This window comes from Harpia harpyja, chromosome 4 (genome assembly GCF_026419915.1).
Source record: "Harpia harpyja isolate bHarHar1 chromosome 4, bHarHar1 primary haplotype, whole genome shotgun sequence".
Classification (NCBI taxonomy): domain Eukaryota; kingdom Metazoa; phylum Chordata; class Aves; order Accipitriformes; family Accipitridae; genus Harpia; species Harpia harpyja.
Window position 1 is genome coordinate 85,592,843 of NC_068943.1, and position 25,779 is coordinate 85,618,621.

Genomic DNA, 25,779 nt, shown 5'->3' on the forward strand with positions numbered 1-25,779 from the left:
CAGATGTTGACTTTGGAATGCAAATCTGTACAGACACTGATTATGCTCCATTTTGTCTCTCTTCTGCTTTACAGTCTTCCTTGTCTAAACAATCCTAATAATATTTCTTGTTTTCTCACTCAGTTTTTAGCTTTGCATATCACTGGAATTTTTCCTATTGCTATTAGGGTCTCCTGCTGAGTCAGTGATTGGGCTGATGTGAGAAAGGGGAAGAAGCTTGGATTTGGCTAAAGAACTTGGGCCTCTCCCCTTACGTTAGTATGCATTGCATAAACCAGTCTATGCTGACTACAGAACCCATCAACAAAAACAGTGAACATTAATATGAAAGCAAATAACTGAAATGGTTTTTTGAATTAAATGGGTCACTGAGAAAGAATGAGAGTATCCGGAAAAGGACTTACAATCTTTGAAGGAAAGCATGTAAAGGCAGTTAAAGAAAATTTCTCTAAAGCTGAAGAATAAAGAAATGTTTCTAGGGTGACTATCTTAGTAAAGTGTACTTTACAACAATCCTACTAATAATGCTGTTTTAAACAGTGACATTGAGAAGTTGTATATAGGGAAGTCTAATAGTTTTGCTTATGTAAACATCACCTGTAACTTGTGTCACCTCTTTTCTTCTTTTTTTTGTGTCCTTCCAGTTTTATACCTCCTGAAACAATGTGACCTATGTCAGTAATGCTGACACTTTAGGCTGGTGCATATGTAAGAAAAAGCAAAATCGGAAATTCAAATGACCAGAACAAGTAATGGAAAAGAATTTATTGGCTGCAGTGAGGTATATGATGAGAGACATAAGACCAGGAGAAAAGTTGAGAGATTATTCACTTTAAATTATAGTTAATTTGCAGAGCAATAAATGAATCACAGATGGAGATTCATGCCCCAGTGAGATGTGCATAATACATATATTACCAGCTCAGCTGGTCATTTTCATTGAATAGCTTTTCTTTGGCGTTTTCATAACTAAAAGCTCTTTAAACTAACAATATCAGCTATACCTAGCTCTGTATGGCAGTTTTCATTATTAGGCTGCAAATCATTTTAGGAGAGAGTTCACTGTAGTATCCCTATTTTACACACAGGGAGACCAACATACAGCACACAGTTATACAGAAGGGTTGCCAGAGCTTAGTCCGCTGGGAAAGCCAGTAGTTAGCAGAACTTTTTACTTCATGCTTGCTGGTGGATCTCATTGATGGTGGAGGATACCACCTGCCCATTCACACTGTCATGGACAATTGCTTTGATCTTTCGATTGGTCAGCCCAGCATGTTCTGAGACAAAAAGAAAGGTTAATTAGACAAGAAACAATGCTGAGACAAGATGATGCATGGAAAGCTTCATTTACAGTAATTTACCAGCTACCTCCTCAACTGAATTATCTTTACATGTTTCCCTTTAAGCCAATACTTATTATTGCTCTTTGTGAAATGTACTGCCAGAAAGTCACCCTGAGTCTTGCCCAGGTCAGGGCAAATGAATAATACAGCTACATCCCAGCCAATGCAAATCTAACTTCAGAGCAGATTATCCTAAATGTCTGTAGGTCATGCTCATGCCAGAATATGAGTTTCCAGACATGCAGATTTTCTGTTTGCTCTCAAGCCCTAACACTGTTTTAGTCACCAAATGGAGTCTCTGTGCCTCCTCATATACCATGAAAGCTTTAGTCTTGAGTCTGAGCTTTGGACAACGTGTTTGACTAACAGAGGTCAGTCTGAAGATAGTCCATGAGTGGGCAGACACAGCAGAATGTGCTCTGAAGTGCAGTCTTTCACAAGACTGATGAATCACTGAAATTAGTCTCAAATATGGCCTACACGAGAATTAACTGCCATGCAAACCTTTCATAGTTCATTCATGTAAGGTTAAAATTATTCTGAGTAAAATTGGATTGGAAATGACAGTAAATAAGAGTCACTATAGAGAACAAAATAAGGGACTTTTACCTTTAGCTTTTGATTCAGATTTTCTTGCTATCCTGTAAAGATAATAAAACAGAGAAAAAATAATGATTTTACTAATTTCAAGAAGTTATTCATCCCCTTCTTTTCACTGATTCTAAGGAGACCTCATACCACTATGAAAAGAGATAAAATTAAAAAAATTAAATAAAAAAGAATGATGCTTTTATACCACGAGAACTTTTCCTCTTCAGTAGTCTTAGGTACAGATAACTCTCACCTGAAACTGTTCGTGTGTACATTCATTATTGCTTCTACCGTGGACAGTTGCATTGTTTCTCATGTGTTCTGAGTTGCTCAAGTTGATCCCATTTTGGCTTCTGACAAATAACCCCGTACTTGGTGCCATACTGTCCTGCCTCCCTGAGATTTTCAGTTATAAAGGCTGCTAATCTTGCTTTTTCTGATTTTGTATAAATAAGACATACCCTGTATATAAGATGAGAGAATGAAGAATAGAGGCCCAAAGATTTCTGAATGGAGAGATTTCAGACAAGGCAGAGATGGGGAAACCAAACAACCCATCAGCAGAGGGGCATACGGTACAGATTTTGTGTGCTGGTATTTGTAACTGCAGATGGCTGACCAAAAAAGATCTAAACTTGTCTCTGGGCTTCTTTTTGATCTAGAACTTGTTTTGAAGATAGGAAATGAATATGAATTTTACTGCAATTGGCATTTTTTCCTATGCTGAGGTAGGCATGCTGTGGGAATGTAAATTTTTTTTTTTTTAAATAGTTATATTAATTTAGGTAATCCAAATTACATGGATACAAGTTTCTCTGTATACTAAGTGGCTCAAGCTTTTTATTATGATCCATCACATTAAAATACCAACCCTTGATGTAGTATGGAACTCACAAGCTTTGATTAAGCATAAACAAACAAATAAATAACCCAAATATGAGAACTCTCTTCTCATCTATTCCAGTCAGGGCGGCTTTGCCTTACCCGTCAACATTCCCTTCCAGCAGCAGGCGGTAAGTGGAAATTTCCTTCTCCAGGCGGGTTTTGATCCCAAGAAGAACCTTGTATTGGTTATTTTGCTGCTTAATGTCATGACGAACCTGGCTTAGCTCTTCCTCACATTTGGAGATGATCTGCTGCATGTTTTGAAGCGCAACAGCATAGTAATTCCGAGTATCAGCCAAGGTGTCTTCCAACATGTGTTTCTGACAGAGCAGATAATACCAATACTATGGTTATTATTCATGTGGAAGATATAATGCAGAAATGCCAGCAAATTTGGTCTCTGGCTAGAAGATTGCAAATTAAGACTGTGGTAATTTAAACACCTATGCATTTGCATGACTATTCATGTGAAGACAGCAGAATCATGAAGCTGTGTTGTGTGTGCATAATGAGAGGCAAAAACTGAGTAATTTATCCCTGCCATATTCTTTCTGCTCAAAAGCTGTGCTCCTGTAGCTGTTGACTCTTTTTTCAGTTCTGCATTTACTGTCCAGAATTGCTCTAAAGTCTCCCCATCATGGGTACCTGAGCTTTAACCTGTACAAGAGCTGAGTAATGTTTGTGAAGATTCCCCACCAATATTTTTAACAGTTCTTGTATTTCATGCGTTATAATAGGGGTTGTAAATATGAAATTTGTATTACTATCTGTCTTCTTGGACATTTTTTCTTTCTAGATCATGGAGTCAGCTATCCCATCGCTTCTTTTTCTTCTCCCCATACTTTGTTCTAAGGAGAGACATAAATTTTTCACTTCTTGGTGATGGTTGCTGAATCTATTTTGCATAGTCTGGCAATGGCAAGCATGGTCCAAATTCCAATTTCACTGATACTTCAGTAACTACAATAAAGTCATGCTAGGCTATGGATTTAAATGAAGAATTGGTCCATGACAGTTTCTGAGAATGTATGAAGTAACAGTGACCAGCCAGAGGTGTCTACAATAGATACCTTACTCATCTGTGCCTGCAGCTCGATGTCCAGGGACTGTAAAGTACGTGTTAGATCCTTGATCTCGTTCTCATTGCGCTGTATCTGTTCTGGATTAGGGGTTGCTGCCAGAGACATAGCTGCGCTCTTTGGAGCAAAAGCAAGATAAAAGCTTACTGATTCTGGTCAGTCACGTACAGTAACAGGCTCTTTGAAATGAGCAGAAAATAGCTGTTACCTGTTCTTTGTACCAATTGTCCAGGCTTTGACGATTCTTTTCAATTATGGCTTCATAATCTTCTCTTATTTCTGCTAGAATCTTGACTAAGTCTTCAGGAGGTGCTGCATTTACTTTTACATTGACTTTGAAGTCTTGTGATGAGCGATTTGCTTCCATATCCTGTTCATATATTAGTAGAGGAAACAAGCAAAATTGTTTAGGAAAGTGGAAAGTTTTCAGCCCTGTCTTGTGAGAAGATGGAACTGAGGAAGACAATACCCACAGTATTTTTTTCATTATGGTAGATTAATTCTTATATACATTCAGTTAACACTATTTGGAAAATCTATATATGGATAATACTATGGTGTGACTTAAAACAGTGACTTATATCTGTTTCTGTGGCAGAACTGTGCTAGAGAACTCAATAAAAAACATGTGAGAAGATCTTTTCATATAATGTTTCTGGAAGATATATACTTAATGAAGAAGCACTGACATTTTTTATTTATTTATCTATTAGGAACCCAAAACCTTTGATGAAAATCTAACAGTAATTTCATCTTTCTTACACTGTATGTTAATATTTATGGAACTATAACTAAGTTTACAGGAGAGTAATGTAAAAGTTCTATGTAATTGTTAAAGGAATAATTGGATTAAAGCGTATAATTACTGTGTAAACAACATAATTACAGGACAAGTCAAGCAGGTATGGTAACATTCCTTTTGGTGTAGCACAATCTTATGTGCTAGGTACCATTTTCAAAAGTGCCCAGGCAAAGTAGCATTTCAGGGTATGACATCATGACCTCCAAAATGCAGATCAACTGGACTTACTGATGTCTCTGTTGGTTGCCCTGCTTCCAAGAACTGTTTTATTATAGCTGCTCAGTAGTATCCTTGGCTGTAAGGGGATCAGCCAAAGACAGCTTCACCTACTGCAGTGTAGCCCTTGTGTTTCTATTCTCCATTTTAATAGTTGACAGATACTGAGTAGGATGTTTGGTTCTGCATTAGGTCATGACTGAAAACATCAGATCAAACAAAATGAAAACAGCAAATTGTCAAGCAGTGGTATTATATATGTGGCAATAACAGAGACCACTGTGGTATAGCTCTGGAAGAATTCAGAGCAGCATGTTTTTTGACAATTATTAAGTATTATCTAATTATTGTGCTTAGGATTTTGCAAGAATAAGTAACTTTACTTGACTACACCAACCATTCTTTTTAATTTTGATGCTTCAAGAATTCAAGGGTTGTTCAGTTCAGGTTAGCCTGCTCCAGGTGACCCTGCTGGAGCTGTGGGGGTGGACAAGGTGACCTTGAGAGTTCCCTTCCAACCTCAACCACTCTGTGCTTCTGTGATTCTGTGAAATGATATAGCCAGAGTTGAGGGAAAAGTCTGTGATGAGTAAAACTCAACAGCAAACAGTAACGTATCCTGTTTACTTGTCTCTGTGTATTTATATCTAAGTATTTCTGAGAATATTTCTGTTGAATATGTAAGTTACTGTTAGCTATGTATGACAGATGGGTAGGTGACTAGAAAAGAGTGGGAGAAAATACAGCAATTTGTTATCCTTTCTGAAATCCCAATTTAATTGGTAAAGTAGTACACAAACTTTGTGCCTCATCTGACTCTCATTGGCTTGTTTAGCAACATGATTAGGTTCTGAATCATCAATCCCATTTATAGATTGTGGCTCTTACTAGAGTTAATTACATGGTAGCGAAGATTTGTGTGATAGGATTTTACCAAGTGGAACTTTTTCTACCTCCTCATGGTCTTTCCTCCTGAGGATGTGCTCTTCTCTCAAGCCTTCAATTTCCATTTCCAGATCTGTTGTAACAATGGTCAGGCCGTCAAGCTCCTTACGCAGGTTCTCAACATCAAGCTGCACTCCCTGCCTGCGAGACTTCTCTGCTTCGTACCTTTATGAGGAAAAAGAAAATAAAGCAGGCTTGTTGAGAACAGACTGCTTCTAGAGAGAAGTATACTTAAGTCCTGTATGTAGGGAACTAGAGAGAACAAAAAACCAAGAAAACAAGTTCTGTTTCTAAAATACGTTCTTTGAATATTCTTGAATAGTCTTAAAAATAAGATGGGTTTCATTATTGTTTTTCACAATTTTCACTCCTCCTCCTATATGGTATGAAATAATTGCTCTTTCTTTCATTTTCCTTTTTGCATTTTAACATTCACCAGTTTGAGAAAGCTTTGAGAATATGATTCTCAAAAATTTGCCAATAAAGGTGTGAAAACAGTATCAACAATCAATGCTTTCTGTAGTTTTTCCAAAATGATAACTTTTCAGTCCTTCAGAAAACAGGAAAAATGTCACGGAAGCCAGGTTTTAACGTTCCTCTCTAACCTCTTGCAGTTTGCCATCTGTAGTGAGCTAGAGTCAGAAGGACACTGCTGTATCTTCTCTTGGGCATATGAAGCACTTTTGCTCCTCAGAATCTCTCCCTTTACTTCATTTTTTGTGGGCTCTATTGATGTTTCTACATTCAATCCATCAGACTCATGCTATGATTCCATTCTCTCAAAGTAGTTCCACTGTTTCCTTTTATGACACTATTGAATGATAAAGAAAGGCAAGGCTAGATAAGGCCTACAGTGTTCAGAGTCTTTAAGTTTATTACAATATTACCAAAAGCTGATTTTTTTTTTAATAGCTGGTGATCATCTGTTGAAAATAAGGCAAATCTTCATGATTCCTAAGAAGTCTAACTTACAGAAATGTAAATTCCTTTCCTTTGCAAAGATCTGCCTGGAAGTTTTCTGTCCAAACATTTTGGCTTTTTACTGGGTCTGAGAACTATCTTTCAACAATGTACTGAAAAATCAAACTGCATACTGGTAACCAAGGAAGCACTGGCCCATTTACTGTGGCAAAACTTACGAGACTCCAAAGCAGAAGATACTGAAGGACGGGTATTTCCTGCAGAGCTGGACAGAAGAGGTGATAAGTACGGGAAATAGATTTGGGCTGGACTGGGGAAGCATGGTGCAGAGAAGGGTTAATTTGTATTCCCAGATGACAGTTTTAAATGCCTTTTGTCACAAGTATCAGGTGTCTGCTGTAAAACCTGCTCTTCAGGACCTGAACTAAGTATCATAAACAGGGTGACTCAAGATTGTTCAGCAATCATTTGTGGTTTTTACATCCTTTTTATCCTTTCTGGTTTGGTTTTTCTTCTGTTCTACATCGGTTTTATTTATCTAGTATCAACAGAAAACCTCAGTAAAATCAGTTTCATATTGGATTATCAAGAAAAAGCAATATTTTCTTAATCCTCTTTCAAACTTAATCAGGAAACCAAGGAAGAGCTTACTTGAGCCTGAAGTCTTCAGATGCCATGTTAGCATTATCAATTTGTAAAAGGATACTGGCATTGGTGATCTTGCCATCCTCAATCTGGAAAACAGAATCCAACAGGAGACTCAGTGTTGCCATATGGTGATGGTGAATAACCTGTGCTGTTTTAGACTTCCTGCTGCTTTTAGGAAGCATCTAAATAGTAGAATTCCCATGTTAAGGAGAGTACATGAATAAAAGAAGCTTAGTTTCCTGATTCACTTAGATGTTTCTGCAATTTTTGTCCATAATCTTACTTTTTTCTTTGTCTTACTTTTCTGGATATGAAGCAGGAGGAGAGTCATCTTATTCCTGGCCAGGTAGAGGATATGAATAATATTACACAAACCTCATGGTATATTACAGAATAACAATCACTGTCTTCCTCTTTTCTTGTGAACTGGTTTTGAATCTGTTTAGCATTGCTAGAAAAGCAGCTGTCGTGGTTGAGCAGGACCCCTTGAGTCCATCATGTGCTTCAGTCTAGAGTTGCATGGATTGTCATTTTGAGAATAACACTGGCATCTAGTTGTCATGGTCCATTCGTTTATTCACCTATAACTGTACTGAATTGTCCAGCAGCATGGAGTGATTAATTCATGTTTCTGATTTTCCTTTGGGATATTGAAAATTGCCCTAAAAGGTGCAGGAGAAAGTGCACCACATCATTCATTTAGTGTACTCAGCATGTACTGAAAAGACTTGTAAGTCCCTGTTAACATGAAATAGCTTTGACCTATAGATCTGAATATGAAAATCTCAGTATTCCATTCAAAATCTTTGAAAGAATTTTAGCAGGGACTCATACCTAATTAGCAGGAACTAATCGTTGTGGGACTCCATGTCCTTTTCTAACAAAGAGGAAAGGGAAGCATCATTGCAATTCCAACAGCTGCCTTCACTCAACACTTAAATAGCAAAACAAGGTGCATTATGGCTGTACAGAAATCATTAGCCATTTACAGAGCTCTCAGCACCTTGAAGTAAAACTTCCCACACCTAAATGAATCACAAAGAAACAAGGAAATGACAAAATTGTCCTGAAGTGTCAAAAGTTTACCTCTCATAGCAAAAAAGAAGATGCCTGTGGAGTGTTTTAACTAATCTGTTAACAGACTATACATTCTTGAGCAATTAGCAGCACACCTCAGATACTGCCCTGGGACATGACCAAGGCCAGCTGCAGAAGTGTAACAATACCCTAAATGTGTGGCTGCCTGGAATTTGTTGTCAGAGAAGCAGCAGTTCTTGAATCCATCCTTAGAGAATGGTAAATTTTACTATGGAAAGTAATAAGGCAATGAGAAAGCAACATACGAGTTCTTCAACTTTGCCATTTCATAATCATGCAACACAGCAACACATTTATATAAATGCTTTATGACTACTTCTGTGCAATCTATACAATTGTCAGTGTTTTGCCAACTGTTGTACGATATTGATTGCTATGCCAGTTAGCAGTGCATTTCAAATGTGGGCATTTATCTGTTTATAATTATACAGACTTCTTCACTACATCCATCATGAATATGGGTGCATGACTAATATCAACCTGCAAACTTCCAGATACCTTAATTAAGAACTCACACATTTTATACATGAAATACACTCAAATTCCTTCTCAAAACAGATTTTTTTTCAAGAAGGCTTCCTGCACTGACTTCTCCCTCAGCATGCCTTGTGTCCTTTGTCCAACAGCATTGATCCTGTCTCCTTGAATGCTTTGTAAATCAGTTTGCTTACTTAGCGGTACAAGATGTTTGAATGAGACATTTCCTGAAGAACTGGTGCTATTTTCTTTGTATCTGGGTTAGAATGGAGTCAGGCTGGAGCAAGGCAACTTGTTGCTCCATCTGGCATGTTCATCCAGAATTCAGGTATCCAGGGAAGAGTGTAGTCCAAAATGTAGGACCCAAATGGTTATATGCCTCCAAGTTTAGACAGCCTATATCATAGACTGACTGGGTTAGTGGATATAGGATCCTAAATTTTGTCTAAATTTCATTTTAGGTGCTAAATTAATTTCACCTTTTTAATTAATGGTTAATTAGTTTAATTATGGTTAATAATTAGATGCTATATTTTCACTCATTTTACTGGCAGTCATGGTGCTAATTGCAATAATTCATAGAGAAAGTAAAAATTCTGGGTTAAATCACTGATTTGTCACCTGTAAATAATCCTTTAACAGCCCTTCCTCCCCAGTATGAGCACCACATTCAGTACATACTGGCTAAGACAGTCATTAGTCTAACAGGTGCCTGTAGCCAGTGATAGCTATTTAAGTGGTGAATGTTAAAAATAAGTGGTTTGGGTACAACCTATTCCTAAGTGAGGGCTTTACCCCGATCAGCATTATGTTTTTAGTCTTACTGTCTTCCTAAATCTTTCTGATTTATTAATTCCAAATCAATGTGAACACATTTATATTCTTGATGAACAAGTTTTTATCTCTGGATCAGTTAAAAAAAAAAGTGCTCAAGTGATAGGTCTGGAGATGGATGACCTTTCTTTATCCTTAAAACAGAAATAGGTGATGACAGTTCTGGCTCTCCTTACACAGTCTGTGGTCAGAGTGCCTCATCTTCTGCCTGGAGGCAACACATTTAACAGTGAGCAGGGAGTTTGATTAAGTCCCTGGCCTCACTCAGCAAAGATGTTGGCTAATACCATTTCCAAGCCCTTTTGAAAAAAAATTTTCAGGGCCTTGAGAATGTCAAGTAACCATATTATAAAAAGTGGAGGGAAAACTACAACATGGCATTTGGAATAGCTTTGGGTTTTGCCCCATATGGCTATGTAAAGTTAATTACACTGATTAGTCACACAGATGGTTACAGTGCTAAGTATGTTCATTATGAATACAGATTAATATTATGCTTAAATTTGAAGACACGTGAGTCTGGGAGATTGAAAGAGTTACTGTTGAACGTTAATATTAACTACTGGCAGGAACCAGAAATTCTCCTTTTAATTATAGTGAAAACATCCACAAGGAATTTGTCACTGCTATTTTCTTAATTACAATGAAGTATTTTTCCATCTGATTACATAAGCTCATTGGACCCAAACCTCCTGTAGTTTCATTGACTGCTACCGTAGGAATCAAAGCAATGAAATGCAACAGTATGTCTTAAGACAGCATGCATGAAAGAAGGCAGTCTCTTCAGTTTGCCTGCTTTGTAATTTGCTTGAATACATGTGCAGTCAAAAAGACCAAATTCTGCCAGACATAGTTACTCAAACCACAGTTTCATGTACAGAAACGAACACTTGGCACCAGACAAATCTCTTTATACTACCAGTCTTTGCAGAATCCCCCTTGCCTCCTTCCAGCCTTTCTTTCTTGTAGCCCATTCTCCTCCTTGTGAACACAAAGACTGTTTATGCCCAGGTCCTCTAACCACTTTCATTAGTATTTCTAACATTTAAAAGGTTTTATTTAACTTTCTTTAAAGGAAAGTCGTTAGCATAAATGAGTACACAGATTCCTTAAAAGAGCATAGAATGACATAGTCACTTATAGCTCTGACTTACCTGTCTTTGCATGTCAGTGACGTTTTGCTCGTATTGGTTGAAGTCATGCCTCTTTCCATGAGACTTTGTCTTGTGCCACTCTAGGATGCAGCTTTCCAGCTGAGCGTTAGCTGCTTCTAAGGAGCGGACCTTGTCCAGGTAGGCAGCCAAACGGTCATTCAGGTTTTGCATAGTCTGTTTCTCATTCCCACCCAGGAAGATGCTTTCCCCATGGTGCTCGCCGAAGCCTCCCCAAGGTGCCTCTCCTCCAGTAGCCGGCCAGAGGGGTCTGGCAGAGGAGAAAGACGTATGTGTGCTGCTGGCACCACCATCTGCACTTGAAGGTCTGTAAGAAGTTCCTTGCTGGGCCAAACCACACCCTGAACTACCCCTGAGGGACCCAGAAAAAAATTGAAAAGGGCCTTGGCTGGTACTCATGTTTAGCTCTGTTGTGAATCTAACCCAATGTTTGACTGACTAGCACTGAGCAGCTTCTTAGCCTTCCCTAAGCAGCTTTATGCCTTTTCCTGTGGGAGTTTCCCTTCGATGAATGACTACAGCAACAAGATTGTGTCATCATGAAATGCGCTTCCTCTTGGTCAATTCTGAAGCATTTATGAGCCTGCACACACCGTTGTTGTTATTTGGAATCACAGCCACATACCAGATTGCTTTCCTTTTGGTTGTTCTGGGATTTTTTTCTTTTTCTTTTCATATTATAATAGTGAGGTGTGGCTAAAATCAGTAGGTGTGGAACAGGATCAGCTCTGCCTCAGACTTTTTTCTAACCCTGTAGTTAATATGTTGTATTTTCCTGCTTATGAGGGGAAGAGTATTGCCCATTAGAGAATAAATGGAGAGCTGGGGCAGGAATGGGTCTCTCAAGATTCTTTCTTGCTGTTGTAATTCTCAGGCTTTAGAATTACAGCAGTCGGTGAATCCTGAAATGCAGCATGCCCTATCAAGCTGTCATTAATGTACCAAACAGCTTCAGCCCGTATGAGACATGAGGCTTTAATGAAGTTATCTAACCTCTGTCATTTGACTAAAACTCCAGTCCAAAATGAGTAAGGCCTAGCTATTCCTGCAGCTGCTCATTTCCAGGTGAAATACATGAGAATTAGGTACTTAACAATCTTTTCTACTGATTTTTTCATGATTTCATGAGGTGCAGTCATATTTCAATAGTCTTGTTGAAATAGATAGTAATGCAGGAATTTCTTGCTGTTACTAGTATTAATACTATTAAGATATTTATATGTTTAGCTACAGAAAGTATTTAGAATATGAGTTTGTAACAACACTTGAAAAATTCAGGTGATTGTTTAAAGCTACCAGCCCTAAAAATTGACCTGGCAATCATGCAAAAATAGTCTTTCTGAAAAGTTTCAGTAACCTTCTGTCGAACTTCTTCCATCAACTATAGAATAGGCAAGTCTGGCTTCTGCAAAGATTATCTTATTCCTCATGCTGATAAGTAGGTGGTAAATTGTGAAGCATTCCCATGGCAACAGCTGGGGTTATTGGGTTTACCTTGTCTTTTAGAGTAGTGCTAGGCTGCGACTGATGGATAGGATAGAGGAAGAAGACTTGGGAAGAGGTGAAAAGCTGAGAGGGCATGGGCTCTCTCAGAAATGGTGCAGCTGTTTTTCCTTACAGCAGTTGAAGGCGCAGCTCTTTAACAAGATCTTACTTAGCACTGTTACTCATTCTGAATAGTGGGGTCGGAGAGACTGTACAAACCAGAATCACACTATCCTGGAAGAAACCTGAAGGAATCTTTTTTTCTCTGTTTCATTTGAAAATTTTCAGTAATAATGAATTGCTTACACTTCATCCTTTCCTGGGATGCCTCCTCGGCCTCTTTTTCAGCCTAGGGCAGGTTTTGAGCTCCTCCTTGTGGCTCTGTGTCAGCCCTACTCAGCACCTGCTGATTTTCTTTTTACCGGTTACATTTCCATTGAGTACATATTCCTTCTTATTCCTCATGCACTTCATTGAATAGAAATGCTAACATTTTTAATTGTTTGGGGAAATTAATCATTGAAGATACGGTTTTCCAGTAAGTACAAGGTGTGGCTATCACAAAATATTCTGATAACAGCTACTATTAATAGCTACAGTTTGGTGTCAGCCCTGCTGCTTGAGAGTGAGAAGAGCTTGAAGCACCAGACAAAAAATTAAGGCCTAACTTGAAAAAAACGCCAAATTATAATAGAACCAATGATATCCTGCTGTTCAGTTCATCTCACCAGGGATTAATTTCAGTCTGAATTTTCTAGCCTGGCAGTTCAGCCAGCTAATGTTCTATGAAATATTACATGGAAATATAAGTACATACGTATGTACATAATATTACGTGAAATAAAATGAATCTTTTGTTTCACATGAAATTACTTTGTGAGATTCACAACTTGCCTGGCAGCGAGGCTGACAGTTTGTGAGACAGAATAGCCTCTGGTTTACTCCCTGATAGTTTCATGGACTATCATACCATCATGAAAAACAGAATTGTATTTTTTCTGGCAAGTAATACAAAACAAAGATGATCTGGCATATAGGAAGTGTTTCCTGTGAAGTTCAGCCTTTTCAAACTGGAAAACATGCCACACAGTTTTCATCAACACATGCTGATGATCCATGAAAAAGACAAAAAAACTTACTTCAAAACCAGACACGGCTCTCCATTGTCAGGCTGGCACTGTGGGACTTGTTTTTAGTCAACTATTTAATCCACAGAGTACAGAATGAAAGGATCAGAGTAAGAAAATAAAACCTTGTCAGCAGATGGCACCATTGGATGGTGGCTGTTCTTTGTTTCATAGGCAGGCCCAAGCTAGCGGGAACTGAGGAATGCAAAGTCCCGAGTTGCTTTATTTGGGAATTGGAACATGAAAAGCAAACTGAACTGAATTTATAGGCTGCAGGTTAAGTATAGGCAGAATATTTTGACACCTACATTGTACAGGTAGATATCCTGCGACCTCACTTGTTGGTTCAACTCCTCCATCTGAAATACAAATGGATAGCAGCCTTTGGCTGTAGAATTTCTCTCTTGCTGAGTGATAACATATAATAGTCACCTGATTTCCGGATCAGGAAGGAATATCATTTGTATTGTTCGGTTTTTCTTTTCTGGTAGATTGTGATGTTGCTTTGCTGAAGTTTGCATGAACCTCTTCTCAGTTCTTTCCAGTGAGAATACCAGCGCTATGTATATTTCTTGACAGTGGTATACCAATGATCCTGCAGCCTCGTTCATGGCTAAACTGCAGCTGGTGCCAGCACTGTAGATTTTTTTTTTTTTAAATGTCAGTAAATTGAACACAGAAAAATAGTGGCTCTAAGGAGGTTGGAAGGAAAATAAAATACGTAATTCTAGAAATCATACTGGTTTTGTAGATACTACTATGTGGATTGAAATACCCAGTGATGAGGCTAACAACAAATTTTCCAAACAGGTTATGTTAGCAAAATACAGCATTTCTGTAAATGATTTATATGCTTCTGAAGTTGGGACTTAGTAGCCTCTTAAATCTTTATTAAGCAACTCCAATTACACTGGTGTAAATTTGCAGACTAACTTATTGCTGAGAAAAGGCAGTATTGCTAATACAACAGCTACAGTAATGACACAGGCTGGTGAGTTTCTTCCTTATGTATGAAAACCAAAATAGTCACAGCAAACTCTGCTTGAACAGTTCATTTCACCTGGACCCTGCCTAGTGCTTCCTCGAGAGCTAAGGGAATTTGCCTTTTTGCTGAAGGAAGTGCAGGAACATAAATAGATATATGGAAAAATACTAATTTTTTTCAGAGGTGCATTTTATTCGTGCACGAATTGTAGTCATGTTGTGCACTTTGAACCCAGAACAAAATTGCTTAAGGGTTTTTTGCATTATCTTCTCAGTTTTTTTACCGATATTAGCTTCAGATTCCTGGGAGAATCTAATGGCACTTTATATCTGTTCGTCATCATCTTTATTATTATTATTAAAGTTATTACTGCTATTGTTGTTATACGTTGAGCACCTCTTGTTTTGGGTTATAGGAAGCACTGTGTTAGGGCGGGTGTATGGTCATGTGTATGGCAATGCCATACCGACTTCAAAAAAACAACATTAGACTGGACATATTTGCACGAGCATAACAGAAACTTTATTATGTAGGTTCTTTCATAAGGAAACTATATAGCTACTGGCAGAAAACAAGGTTGCCATCTCTGACCCATAGAGCCAAATGATTGTGTGAAAAGGGAGAGCAAATTTAAGGAAAGGCATCAAGCTGTTGCACATTCTTGGATTACATTCTTGTGATTTGGCGAAAGTAAAAGGATATTTCTCCTAGCATTAGTGAATGTGTAGTCTGCACTGGTTTTATATGGTGTCATATGCAAGAAGGGATTCAGTATTTCTTTACTGGAATCTCCTTTCATGAGTAGAAACAGGTTTTCCACCATCTTCCATGCCTATGCGAACTCTTCCACTGCTCAGAGGTGCTGTTGTAGGAGAAAAAAAAAAAAATTCAACTAGGGAAAAAAAAATGCACTGCTAACACACTGAAGAGCTGTGTGATGGGGTTTTTTTTGTTTGTTTCCTCACAAGATCTTTTTCTCATATCAAAGGGGCAACTGCCTTGACATCTTATCTTCTCTCCCTACTGGTCCTCATCCAGTAAATCTTAAGAGTGCACATCACATGTCTGTGTTGGATGTATCTTGTATGTTGCGTGAATCAGCAGAGGAGCTTAGGAATCTTTGGGAGATTTTGTTATTTTAGAATGCCATGAGTTCATGCAATCATTTTGGCAAGCTACTGGTTTCAAAAGTGCACATGAAATAAGATAAAGTATTATATTTTTGTCTCTAAATGATAAAGAAAGTGGTCATTGCAGAGAGAATGCAATCTGTGTTAGTAAGAGGAAATCCAAGGCAAAAAAGATAGGTTTATTTAATCCTATTTTGTAAATTCATTTCAACCCCTCTTTAAATCAAAATTTTCTTACCATCCTTAGGGTTCACTCCTGACATCCTGTAGAAAAGAAGAAATATTTGATTAATGACCATCACCAACCCTGTCCAGTGAAACCATTGATCTATTTAGGAACCACTGCGTGTGAATAGCCATGATTTCACACTGCTTCTTTCAATGGGTTGTTTCTCAGGTGTGTGGTTACTAGTGTTATTGTTAAGGTGCTTTCTGCTTTGAAGGCCACTCCTATCTACTCAATAGGAAATATGAACAGCAGTCAGACCTGTTCTTGGTCCTGATATGTCTCTATATACTTCTCTTCTCAAAGTGGCATCATCTAGAAACAATTTAAGGAGCTGATTCCTCCTCAGAAATCAAAAGTAATTCCATGTGTAGATCAGATATGGGAAATGGGCACTAAAACATAGACTTTACTAAAGTAAGCTGTGGTCTGTACCAAGTTCTTTTCTAGTTGGGAGTACTGGTGTATGATGATGAATATTTTCACCTCTGTGCACAAGTGTAGAAAACCAAGAGCTAAAGAAATACTGAGAACAGGTTTTTATAGGTTATTTCAGGCTGAAGGCTATTATTCCAGTGCAACAAGAGGATTATGTAAGACATACATATGGTGCCTGGTGCCTTCTATAATTCATTGTAGTCAAAATGGTTGCATTTATATTTTCAAATCATCAGCACAATTGTTCTGGAGATTCAGCTTGAGTTATAGCAACACCTGGGATTTTGCTGGGCATCTGTTTTGCCAGTACTCTAAAGGCTGCATGTGCAGTGAATGTAATTTAGTAATCTGGAGTCAGCTTAGCAACCACAAATTACTGCTTTACAATGCATCATGTTATTAACCTTATCTAATCATCATAGGATTTGTATATAGCAACGTACTGAGAGTCCTGGCCCTCCAGCAACTGGCGGTACGTGGCGATTTCCTGCTCCAGGCGACTTTTGATGTCCATGAGCATTCTGTACTCCTGGTTCTGACGCTCCATGTCACATCGAAGTTCACTCAATTGTTCCTCAACACTGGTGATGAGGGCCTGAATCTGTGCCAGCTGTGCGCAGTATCGTCCTTCTGTATCTCTCAGGTTGGCTTCCAGTCCAGCTTTCTAAAGCAGAATAACGTCAGAATAGGTTAGCATGCAGATTTTTCCCACAGAGGGGGAGTCTAAGGAGAGGCAAGATAGGGAGGGAGGAAGGGGAGAGTGTAGTAGTAGTAATGACTTGTGATGTGCTTAGGATAGCTCCATACCATGCTGAGCTGCGACTGGAGCTCAATCTCCAGGCCCTGGACCGTGCGTCTCAGTTCTGTGATCTCTGATTTGCCAGTCTGTATCTGTTGTGTATGGGTGGCTACTTCACGGTTCAGCTCATCAGTCTGAAAGAAAAAAACAACTGTAAAATCATGTACATATTGTATAAAAAAATTTCAATTATTTTGAGCAAGGGAGGGCCCATCCTATCTGCTGGGGCAGTAATAATGAGGCAATGCATCAGTTTGCTGTTTATTGGTGTAACTATACCTGAGTGAAGAACCAGGCCTCAGCATCTTTACGGTTCTTCTCAGCCAGAGCTTCATACTGTTCCCTCATCTCAGAGAGAATTCTGGTCAGGTCGATGCCAGGAGCCGCATCCATTTCCACGTTGACTGTTCCACTTAGCTGATTTGAATACTCTTTCATTTCCTGGACGGGCAGAAGGCAGAGGACACAAAAAGGATTAGGCTTTCTCTTCTTATATACTTTCTGCCATCAGCAATCCATGCAGTGGTATGCAGTACTTTTATTATCAAGTATCATAGGTGGAACACACATAAAAAATGTTTATCAAATTTTATCTCTCATCACACATGCTTTTCTACTCTCTGTATACTCACACACAACACACACATATTTACATGTGACTTATATGTATGTTTCTTTTACTCAGCTTATGTATCTCAGTGACCTGTCATGTGCTTATGAATGTCAAACTGAAACGAATAGGTCTGAACAGTTTGGAATCAGATAAAAGCTTCTCAGGGCACACTTTGGATTCTTTTAATATCAGTTTTCTTCTTATTAAGCTGCAATGTTGTCATTCTGGGTTTTTTTGTTTGGATTTCCCCCTCCCCACAGGAGAGGCATAAATTCCAAAGGGAAGTAATTTCCTCTCTGTACTGATGCGGACTCTCACCTCCTCATGGTTCTTCTTTAGATAAGCCAGCTCCTCCTTCAGTGTTTCAATCTGCATCTCCAGGTCAGCTCTGGACAGAGTCAGCTCATCCAGGACTCTGCGCAGGCCGTTGATGTCAGACTCTACGCTCTGGCGCAGGAACAACTCATTCTCATATCTGCAGTTTAAAAAAGAAACAAGCACTGGAATATGTACGAGTTTGTATTCAGTAGAGCTATAAAACTATGAAATTTTGTCTTGAATGTAGGAGGAACAGTGGGCTATAAATGAAAACATGTATATTGAAAGAAGTGTAAAGGGAGTAAAGATGTTTTTTCCAACGTCCAACTATGACATGTGAAACTACATGCATTGCCATCTGATTTTTTTCTTGAGGAGTACCTGACATTTCACTTTGCAGAACCTAATAATGATTATCAGCATCAATAGAAAAGTTGTCACACAGGACAGTCCATTTGCAGTGTCCTCTCAAATTTGGTGTGAAGGAAAGCACAGATTGCCCAGTTCTGCCTAACACAATAGAGGAGAAAATACAAACCTGCAGGTACATCACTGCAAGATAAATCAGTTTTGCAAGTATCTTTATCATCTTTTCAGCAGTGTCTGATGTACTGCTGAGTCCATGAGCTGGATAAGCCCCAAATTACTCTTTGTCTTTCTTTTCTAAATTTCAGACTCTTTGAGAGAGAACTACTGCAACTGAACAGCGATCTCTTCACACCACTCGGTTCTTTTTAAGTGAAAATCCCAACCTATTCCTGTCGTCTTTTCCCCTGTGATTTAGGCTAGTAAAAATAGTTAAGAGCATAACTAAAAAACTCAGACACGAACTATAATTTATTATGTAAACAGCTCAGTGATCTGGATACTGTGTTCTGTCAGGTTTATATTCTGAATTGATCCTTCATCACATTGATTCTGTTTGCCAGGGTTTTTTCCATGAGAAGTTATCGAGGAAAAATACCTATCCATAATTTTGAAATGTGTCCTTCAGTGACTGAAGAACTTTATTTTCTACATAAAAAGTAATACTAAACTTCAGAAAACTGTTTTGAGAGAGAGACAAGGAGAGAGAAGACAAATGTGCTGCAGGTAAACTTACTTCAGTCTGAAGTCATCTGCAGCCAGCCTGGCATTGTCAATCTCCAGAATGACTCTGGAATTGTCAATCGTAGCTGCAAGGATCTGGCAGTTAAGAAACACAGAAAAAGGTTCCTGTGAATAATGGTGAAATATCATGGTCCTGAGTACATAGTAGGTAGTTATTGAGGCTGTAAACCATCAAAGAAGGAAGAAAAAAATGGACCTCTGTTGTGATGTCACTGATTAAGCATGCTTTTTGGATTGCAAGAGCCATTTCAATTTATTATGATGCCTTTGGTCACACTGTAATTCTTACAGCTTTTATAGAGAAAAACCAAAAATGCTAAGCTCTTTTCCACAGTCCATATGCAAATAAGAGAGCTGAGATACCCTTGTGTAATATTAGAAACATGGTTAGAAAATACATTTGTACAACACCCGATCTTATCTGTAACTAGGAGAAGTATTTTTTCAGCCTTTGAGGCCTACCTTTCACATTCTTTACTATTTGGTTACTGAATAAATATATTGATAATTCTAAACACATTTTGCCGTGTTTTGCTAATTTTTAGTGCAATAATTTTAATATCAACAAATGTCACATTTTCAGGATAACATATTTTGTTTTTAAATTGAGAAAAAGCTACTCTTTTCTGCTAGAATGCTCATAACCACAATATAGTTGGGGTTGGGGAATTCAATATTTATTTTGTAATTATTTTAGCTTATTTTGAAGAAGTGGAATATGCAGTTCCACAATTCTAATGCATTCTTATAACTCTTCTACATATCAATGTCATACCTTGTCTCGGAGATCTTCAATTATCTTGTAATAATTACTGTAGTCCCGGGCTGGGCTGGTGGGAGCTTGCTTCTGATACCAGTCTCGGATTTTAATTTCTAAATCGGAATTTGCTGCTTCCAGTGCTCGTACCTTGTCCAGGTACGAAGCCAGACGGTCATTCAGATTTTGCATAGTTATCTTTTCATTTCCAGAGAGAAGGCCATCACCACCACCAAAGCCACCACCAACTTCAAAACCTCCACCAAAGCCAGCTCCTCCACTAAAGCCATAGGCTGCACTACCACCAAAGCCAGAGTAGCCTCCTCCATAACCACTGCCAAAACCAGAACACAATCCACCACCATACCCACCTCCTACAGAGGAGACGTACCTAGCTGAAGAGATGGAGACACCCCTGCCACCAGATCCCCCATGTATGCTTGGAGCTCGGCAGGTTCCTCCTGTTCGGACTGAGGAAAGGCGAGAGCTGCTGCTTCCACCACCCCCAAAGCCACCACCATAGGTAGAAGAAGAGCTCTGCATGAAGGAACTAGCCATAGCTGCAGCACAAGAAGGTGCTAAGGTCAGTTATTCAGCTTGGTGTAGAAGAGGAAAGTATGTGTCTTCACTGCCCTGGTGCTTCTTTTATATCCTCAAGATAGGGTGTTAGTAGAAACCCAACCTGCAGCCCTCCCTCCAAAATTTCTCCTCCCTAGAGGTGAGGCCAATTATGATGACATTCCTCACAGAGCTGGCTGTACATCTCAGGGGCTAGGGCTTGGGTTTTCTTTTTAATTAAACAAAAGGGATGATTCAGATGAGTGTTTTTTCTTCAGGCTATAGTTTTGAAACTTGGAGTTTACTTCTCTGACATTTAAGAATGGAAAAACAAAGTGAGTCCAACCACACCCACTTACCCATTTACAGCAATCACCATGGCTATTTTAAGAAAATTAACTTTTTCTAAATGAAGTTTAAGTAAGACTCTCCTTTCATTGAAAAATGTACAATCATCAGTTCATCCCGCCATTATTTCTTTTTTTTTATCCATTTTTTTTCCCACTGAAAATTTGGAATTGGATTTTATGTGTTCTTATTCCTGTTCTTTGCTTGGAACTAATATTTAGATTTTGGAGTCTGAATTTTTAGTACAAAAAGCATATAATCATAGCATTGTGTGAGGAACAATTAGCATCCATCAATGTACAGGGAAGAGTGGGCACAGTTCATTTACTAATGCTTGTGAAATAGTCAAGAAGGGTAATACAAGATGGAAATAATTCAATTAAAAGAAGAAATGTGGGAGGACTAAGTTCCTGTTACTTTTGGAAAATGTAAACAAATTGGGTTTAAGATGAAACCGTTCAGATAGCAATAACTGTGTTTGATGCCAGTATGCACTATGAAATGAAGCAATTTTTGAAAATAAGATTTGAGAAGCACTTAGAAGAGTCATCTTAATACCTCATTTAAAGTGGGAGTCTGAAACACCAGTATATTTCAGATGTAATAATTTGCTAGTGAAATTCAAAAGGCAGTAACTCAGTAATACAGCTCTGTTCAATAGTGCATAATTATGGGAAAACAGATTTGGGAGATTTTTAAGGAAATATTAACTGCTTGTTTACCCTGCTGGGGTGTGTCACTGGGGATAATGTGTGTGTGGAGAGTGTGGCAATAGTGTGGAGTTTGAAGAAAGATCCCCATTCTCTTTGCACGACAAGGTGACATTCTTCAGGTGAAAACCACAAGTTGCAGTTGAAGAAGTAGGGGTATGGTAAGACAATAAATTGGTACTGAGGCACATAATTGTTTAAGGAAACAGGGGGTTGAGAGGAGGGAGAAAAGCAGGGACAAAGGGAAGGTGGGAGGAACTTTCTCTGGTCTCTAGTTTGGAACCACCAAAATTATTTTAAAATAAAACTTTGAAATAAAGAAGAAAAATAATATGTTTGCTAACAACATAATAAGGAGAACGTTGTTTTTAGCACAGTTTTTGATGGTACGTATCAACAGAAAATGAGCTTAGAATTCAGGATGGGTGATTGCAGATAAACTGAGGCTCATACCAGTTGTTGGAATACTGAGGGGTTTTCTGAAGTTTACAGTTGAGACTTTAATGCAGCCTCAGGGAAATGTGCAGCCTTTTTAGTAGGGGAAGATGTGTACTTGGGAAGAAAGAAACATAAAAAATCTAGCTGTGGTACACAGCTTAACAGCCTGGTTCTGAGAATGTCCACTCATTCTTCAGCTGATTAGAAAAGACAGGGTGTTTCACAGTTGTGGAAACATGTTTCAAACTGAACCTGGACCTCTGCCACCACAGTTCAGTTTTGCTGTTGGGCAGATTGATGGTTCTGTGTAGCTTGCCAAATCTGTGTATATCCAAGAGTTAGTATCTCAGGAAACAAGTTTAGGCAAACTTTCCTAAAGATAAAAAAGTTTCTTTAAGACCCCTGTAATTTAAATATCCTAAGGTGTGCAAGCTGCTAGGGTCTGTTTAACTCTGAGTGATCCCACACTAAGCAAGATCAAATTCCATTTAAAAAAAAAATTAGCAAAATCACTTATAGGAAACACCATAAACTTTAACAGGAAACTTTGGGGATTTTTCATTCAGTCTTCTTTCATTCAGTCTTTATAACTTCTTTGGAAGCTTGCTGGTGAAACACACTTTGCTGCTTTTTAAAATGCCCTGTGTGTTATTCTAGATTGTTATCAGATGAACACTTATAAAAAACAGGTAGCAGATATAAAGCTGTTTCTTTCCTGTAGAATATTTACCATTGGGAAAAATTAAAATAAATCAAGCAGCCAATACAGATTATGTCCAATAACATAATTCAGAAAACCGTAGTGGTGGGGATTCTGTGGCTTTTTCAATTTTCTGTAAACCATCAAACTCAGATCCTTAGGGTGTGTCCCCCATGATCAAAAGCTTGTAAATGCGGAATGCAGCCCTTGCAGACCTGAGGCTTATTCCTGCCTTCATTGTCTTCGCTATTTGTTCTTTCATATTAAACAACTACTTCTAAATAGTTCCTAATATTTTACTAGAAATTGTCAGTAGTATTTTCAAACCAAAGGAGAATCCAAGGAAAGGTGCCTCAACGAAGCACTGTGAAATTTGGAGGTGGTCAGTTATGGATCATTTATTTGCAGCTTGCTTCAGTTGCTGTGTTTCACAGGTATTTTCCTAAAGAGAAAAAAACTTCACTTTTGAGAGTTTACTTATGAACATTGGCTCTTCTGATGAAAGAGAAATGGTAAATATGTCCGTACCTGTACACTGAGAGCAGACTGCTGGCAAGTGTGTGTGTGTGTGCGCATGTGAGTGTGTGTTCAGAATTCACTCACTCGTGCTATTTATTTATATAGATTTTGTTGTTTTATTACTGTCTCCACATTGAAGACTTCTATATCAAACCCCACATGCATTATTACATTTTATAATAGACTATGTAAGGCAAAGCTTCCTTTGGTGAAAATTAGATACAATTTGGTATTTACATTAGTAAAAGTTTAGAAATCAAAAGTGTTTTGATGAATCTAATTTCGTATCTGAACTTGAACAAGTATGTGAAAATCATCTGTCTTTAGCTGAGTTCTAGATCTAGGTGTAATTCTACATACAGTCATATTCCTCTCTTCAATTATTTTTTCTGCATTTTAGCTATGTTCTATCTGTAATTTTAAAAAAAAGCAGTTACATTTCTCTAAATTCATGAGGTTTGGAACGCTTCCAGATTCAAAACCTCTTAGGACTTTAAATGAACATCTAAAATCAGTGCTATCTCTGTACTGGTAGAGATCTGTGTTGCTCTGTTCATTCTTCATTTAGCTCTTTTCTGCAGCTGGAACGTGAACTTCAACCTACAAAATTTTCTTCTTATAGTCTATACAAGGAAATTGAAGCCTACTGAAGTAAAAAAAAAAAAAAAAGGTATTTCAAGCTTATGCCTTTATTCTGTTCTTACTAGCTTCACTATAAGATTTCTTATCCAATGCCTTGACACACAGTTTCATCATTTGCACAGTACTCAGCATTGTACTTGTGGTGCATAAGCTCCTTGGTTTGTCATGCTTCCACGGATCTTTCCTGGAAGACATCCCCTGACATGTCTATGCTTTACAAACTCTTTTATTACTTCTGTTACGGGATTAGTGGAGTTGACGCTCTTTAGCCCTCCTTTCAGGAGGACAGAGTTCCATTCACGAGGCAGCTTGTTTATAATCTCAGTCTTTGCTGATAAAACCGTCATGCAGACATTACATACCTTTAGAAAACACTTTTTTTCTGAACCAAACTCTATAGTCTCTGAGTGATTTTATATTTAACATTTCAGCAGAAATCCTTCATTACCATACAAATAGGGGACAAAATCAATAAAATTATAAACTGAAATTAAAATTAGACTATAAAAACAAGAATTCCAGCCTTTTCAAGATTCTTTCAAGTCACTGAAGCCCCCAATTTTTTTAGCAGGGTTTATGAATTCATTAAATTCTTGGCACTTTTAACCTCTTAAACACTGTTAAGCTGTTAACCTTTTAAACATCTTTTTTTCTAACCATGCATTTAATTCAGTCTTTGAAAATATACATTTGCAAAGTGTCCTTATAACTTATAGTTTGCATTCTTTGAGCACGATAATTTCTTGTCAGACTTTTGCACTTGTGGCTATACAACACAAGAAATCTGCACCAGTAATCTCATACTCTGACTGGTTTTGTCACAAGAACTCGCGCTCAGGGAGTGGGATTTGTTAAAATTAAAAAAGAGACCCGGAGTTGTTTGTTCTTTTATCTGGGAGGGATTCCATGTCTAACTGTTGTAGGGAATAATTTTGGTACAAAACATTTATTAGAAAATGTGTCAGGACTGAGGAACAGCCTGTACTGAAGCATTTAATGCACAAAAGCTTTCTTCTTCTCTTCCAAAAGTGGACACCGTATAAATGGGTGAGCTTCTGAAGGACCACTTGCATCTCGTGTATGCCAGTGCTTTTCATGCCACTGCTCCCTTTCAGTTCTGCACTTGTTTCCACCAAAGCACCTTAGTCCCCCTGTTCTTCCCATCTCGTCCTGTTCTCTGTATCCCTTTGCTGATTCTTACTTTTTGTGACTGTTTTTCTTTCCTGTCACAGTTTTTCCCTGTCATAGTGAAGCCACTGCCTAATGCTGTCATGCTAGATTTCCAGAGGCTAAGCTGGGATTGTCTGTGTCAGTACCTGACAACTGATGTTGACAGGTCACCTGAGTCACTGCTGAACCAAAACAAGCACCAGAGCCTCTTGATTGAAGAGGATTGCCCAACCTTGATAGAGGAGGTCCATAGCTTTGGCATGCCTCTTGCTATGTGAACACTCTGTTAATCTGTTATGAACATAGAGTTGTGAACAAGGGTGAAATAATTATTCCCTCCCAGGTCCAAGGCGACAAGTGCTGAGGAATTTGATGATGTCTTCCCGAAGCACAGGCTGCAAGATGATCCACTCTGGGGAAGTGCAGTATTGGGCTACTTTTAGTCTGGGCATACTGTTGTTTCAATTTCACCCTCAGTTGATGAGATAACTATGTGCCTTTTGTAATAGTGGGAGGTGGGAATGTGATAGGCTATAGCCATGATTTTGTTTTAGCACAAATCCTGAAAAGTTTCCTTGGCTGTGGGCTTGCAGAGGGATAGTTGGAAATGAAATTACTGATTACATGTAGAATTTCAGCTAGGATAATATCCTTTCAATGGCATGAGAATGTAGGTGGCTAAAAGTGGTGCT

General features: G+C 38.3%; 2 protein-coding genes and 1 long non-coding RNA gene across 3 annotated transcripts in view; 1 reads left to right on the forward strand and 2 right to left on the reverse strand.

Moving 5' to 3' along the window:
- LOC128140967 (uncharacterized) overlaps window positions 1–25,779 on the forward strand; it is a 67,492-nt gene that overhangs the window by 37,502 nt on the left and 4,211 nt on the right. The gene's annotated exons all lie outside the window — the stretch shown is intronic.
- Window positions 751–11,491, reverse strand: KRT23 (keratin 23). The gene is made up of 8 exons (XM_052785453.1): window positions 10,997–11,491; window positions 7,437–7,519; window positions 5,873–6,029; window positions 4,110–4,271; window positions 3,893–4,018; window positions 2,922–3,142; window positions 1,956–1,987; window positions 751–1,280 (listed from the first exon to the last, which is right to left on the reverse strand). The coding sequence occupies exons 1-8, from the start codon at window positions 11,411–11,413 to the stop codon at window positions 1,177–1,179; spliced, it is 1,302 nt and encodes a 433-aa protein (XP_052641413.1). The 5' UTR covers window positions 11,414–11,491; the 3' UTR covers window positions 751–1,176.
- Window positions 15,009–20,636, reverse strand: LOC128140961 (keratin, type I cytoskeletal 15-like). The gene is made up of 8 exons (XM_052785446.1): window positions 20,021–20,636; window positions 19,238–19,320; window positions 18,136–18,292; window positions 17,484–17,645; window positions 17,213–17,338; window positions 16,849–17,069; window positions 15,980–16,005; window positions 15,009–15,473 (listed from the first exon to the last, which is right to left on the reverse strand). The coding sequence occupies exons 1-8, from the start codon at window positions 20,558–20,560 to the stop codon at window positions 15,391–15,393; spliced, it is 1,398 nt and encodes a 465-aa protein (XP_052641406.1). The 5' UTR covers window positions 20,561–20,636; the 3' UTR covers window positions 15,009–15,390.

Coding starts and splice junctions, on each gene's coding strand:
- KRT23 (XM_052785453.1), bottom strand. CDS start 11,413: ATGAGTACCAGCCAAGGCCCTTTTCAATTTTTTTCTGGGTCCCTCAGG. Junction 4,272..5,872: donor GGAGGAAAGACCATGAGGAG/GTAGAAAAAGTT, acceptor ATATATGAACAG/GATATGGAAGCAAATCGCTC. Junction 3,143..3,892: donor TGCAGGCACAGATGAGTAAG/GTATCTATTGTA, acceptor CTGCTCTGTCAG/AAACACATGTTGGAAGACAC.
- LOC128140961 (XM_052785446.1), bottom strand. CDS start 20,560: ATGGCTAGTTCCTTCATGCAGAGCTCTTCTTCTACCTATGGTGGTGGC. Junction 18,293..19,237: donor GCAGATGACTTCAGACTGAA/GTAAGTTTACCT, acceptor TTTAAACTGCAG/ATATGAGAATGAGTTGTTCC. Junction 15,474..15,979: donor AGGAGTGAACCCTAAGGATG/GTAAGAAAATTT, acceptor CTCCTACAACAG/CACCTCTGAGCAGTGGAAGA.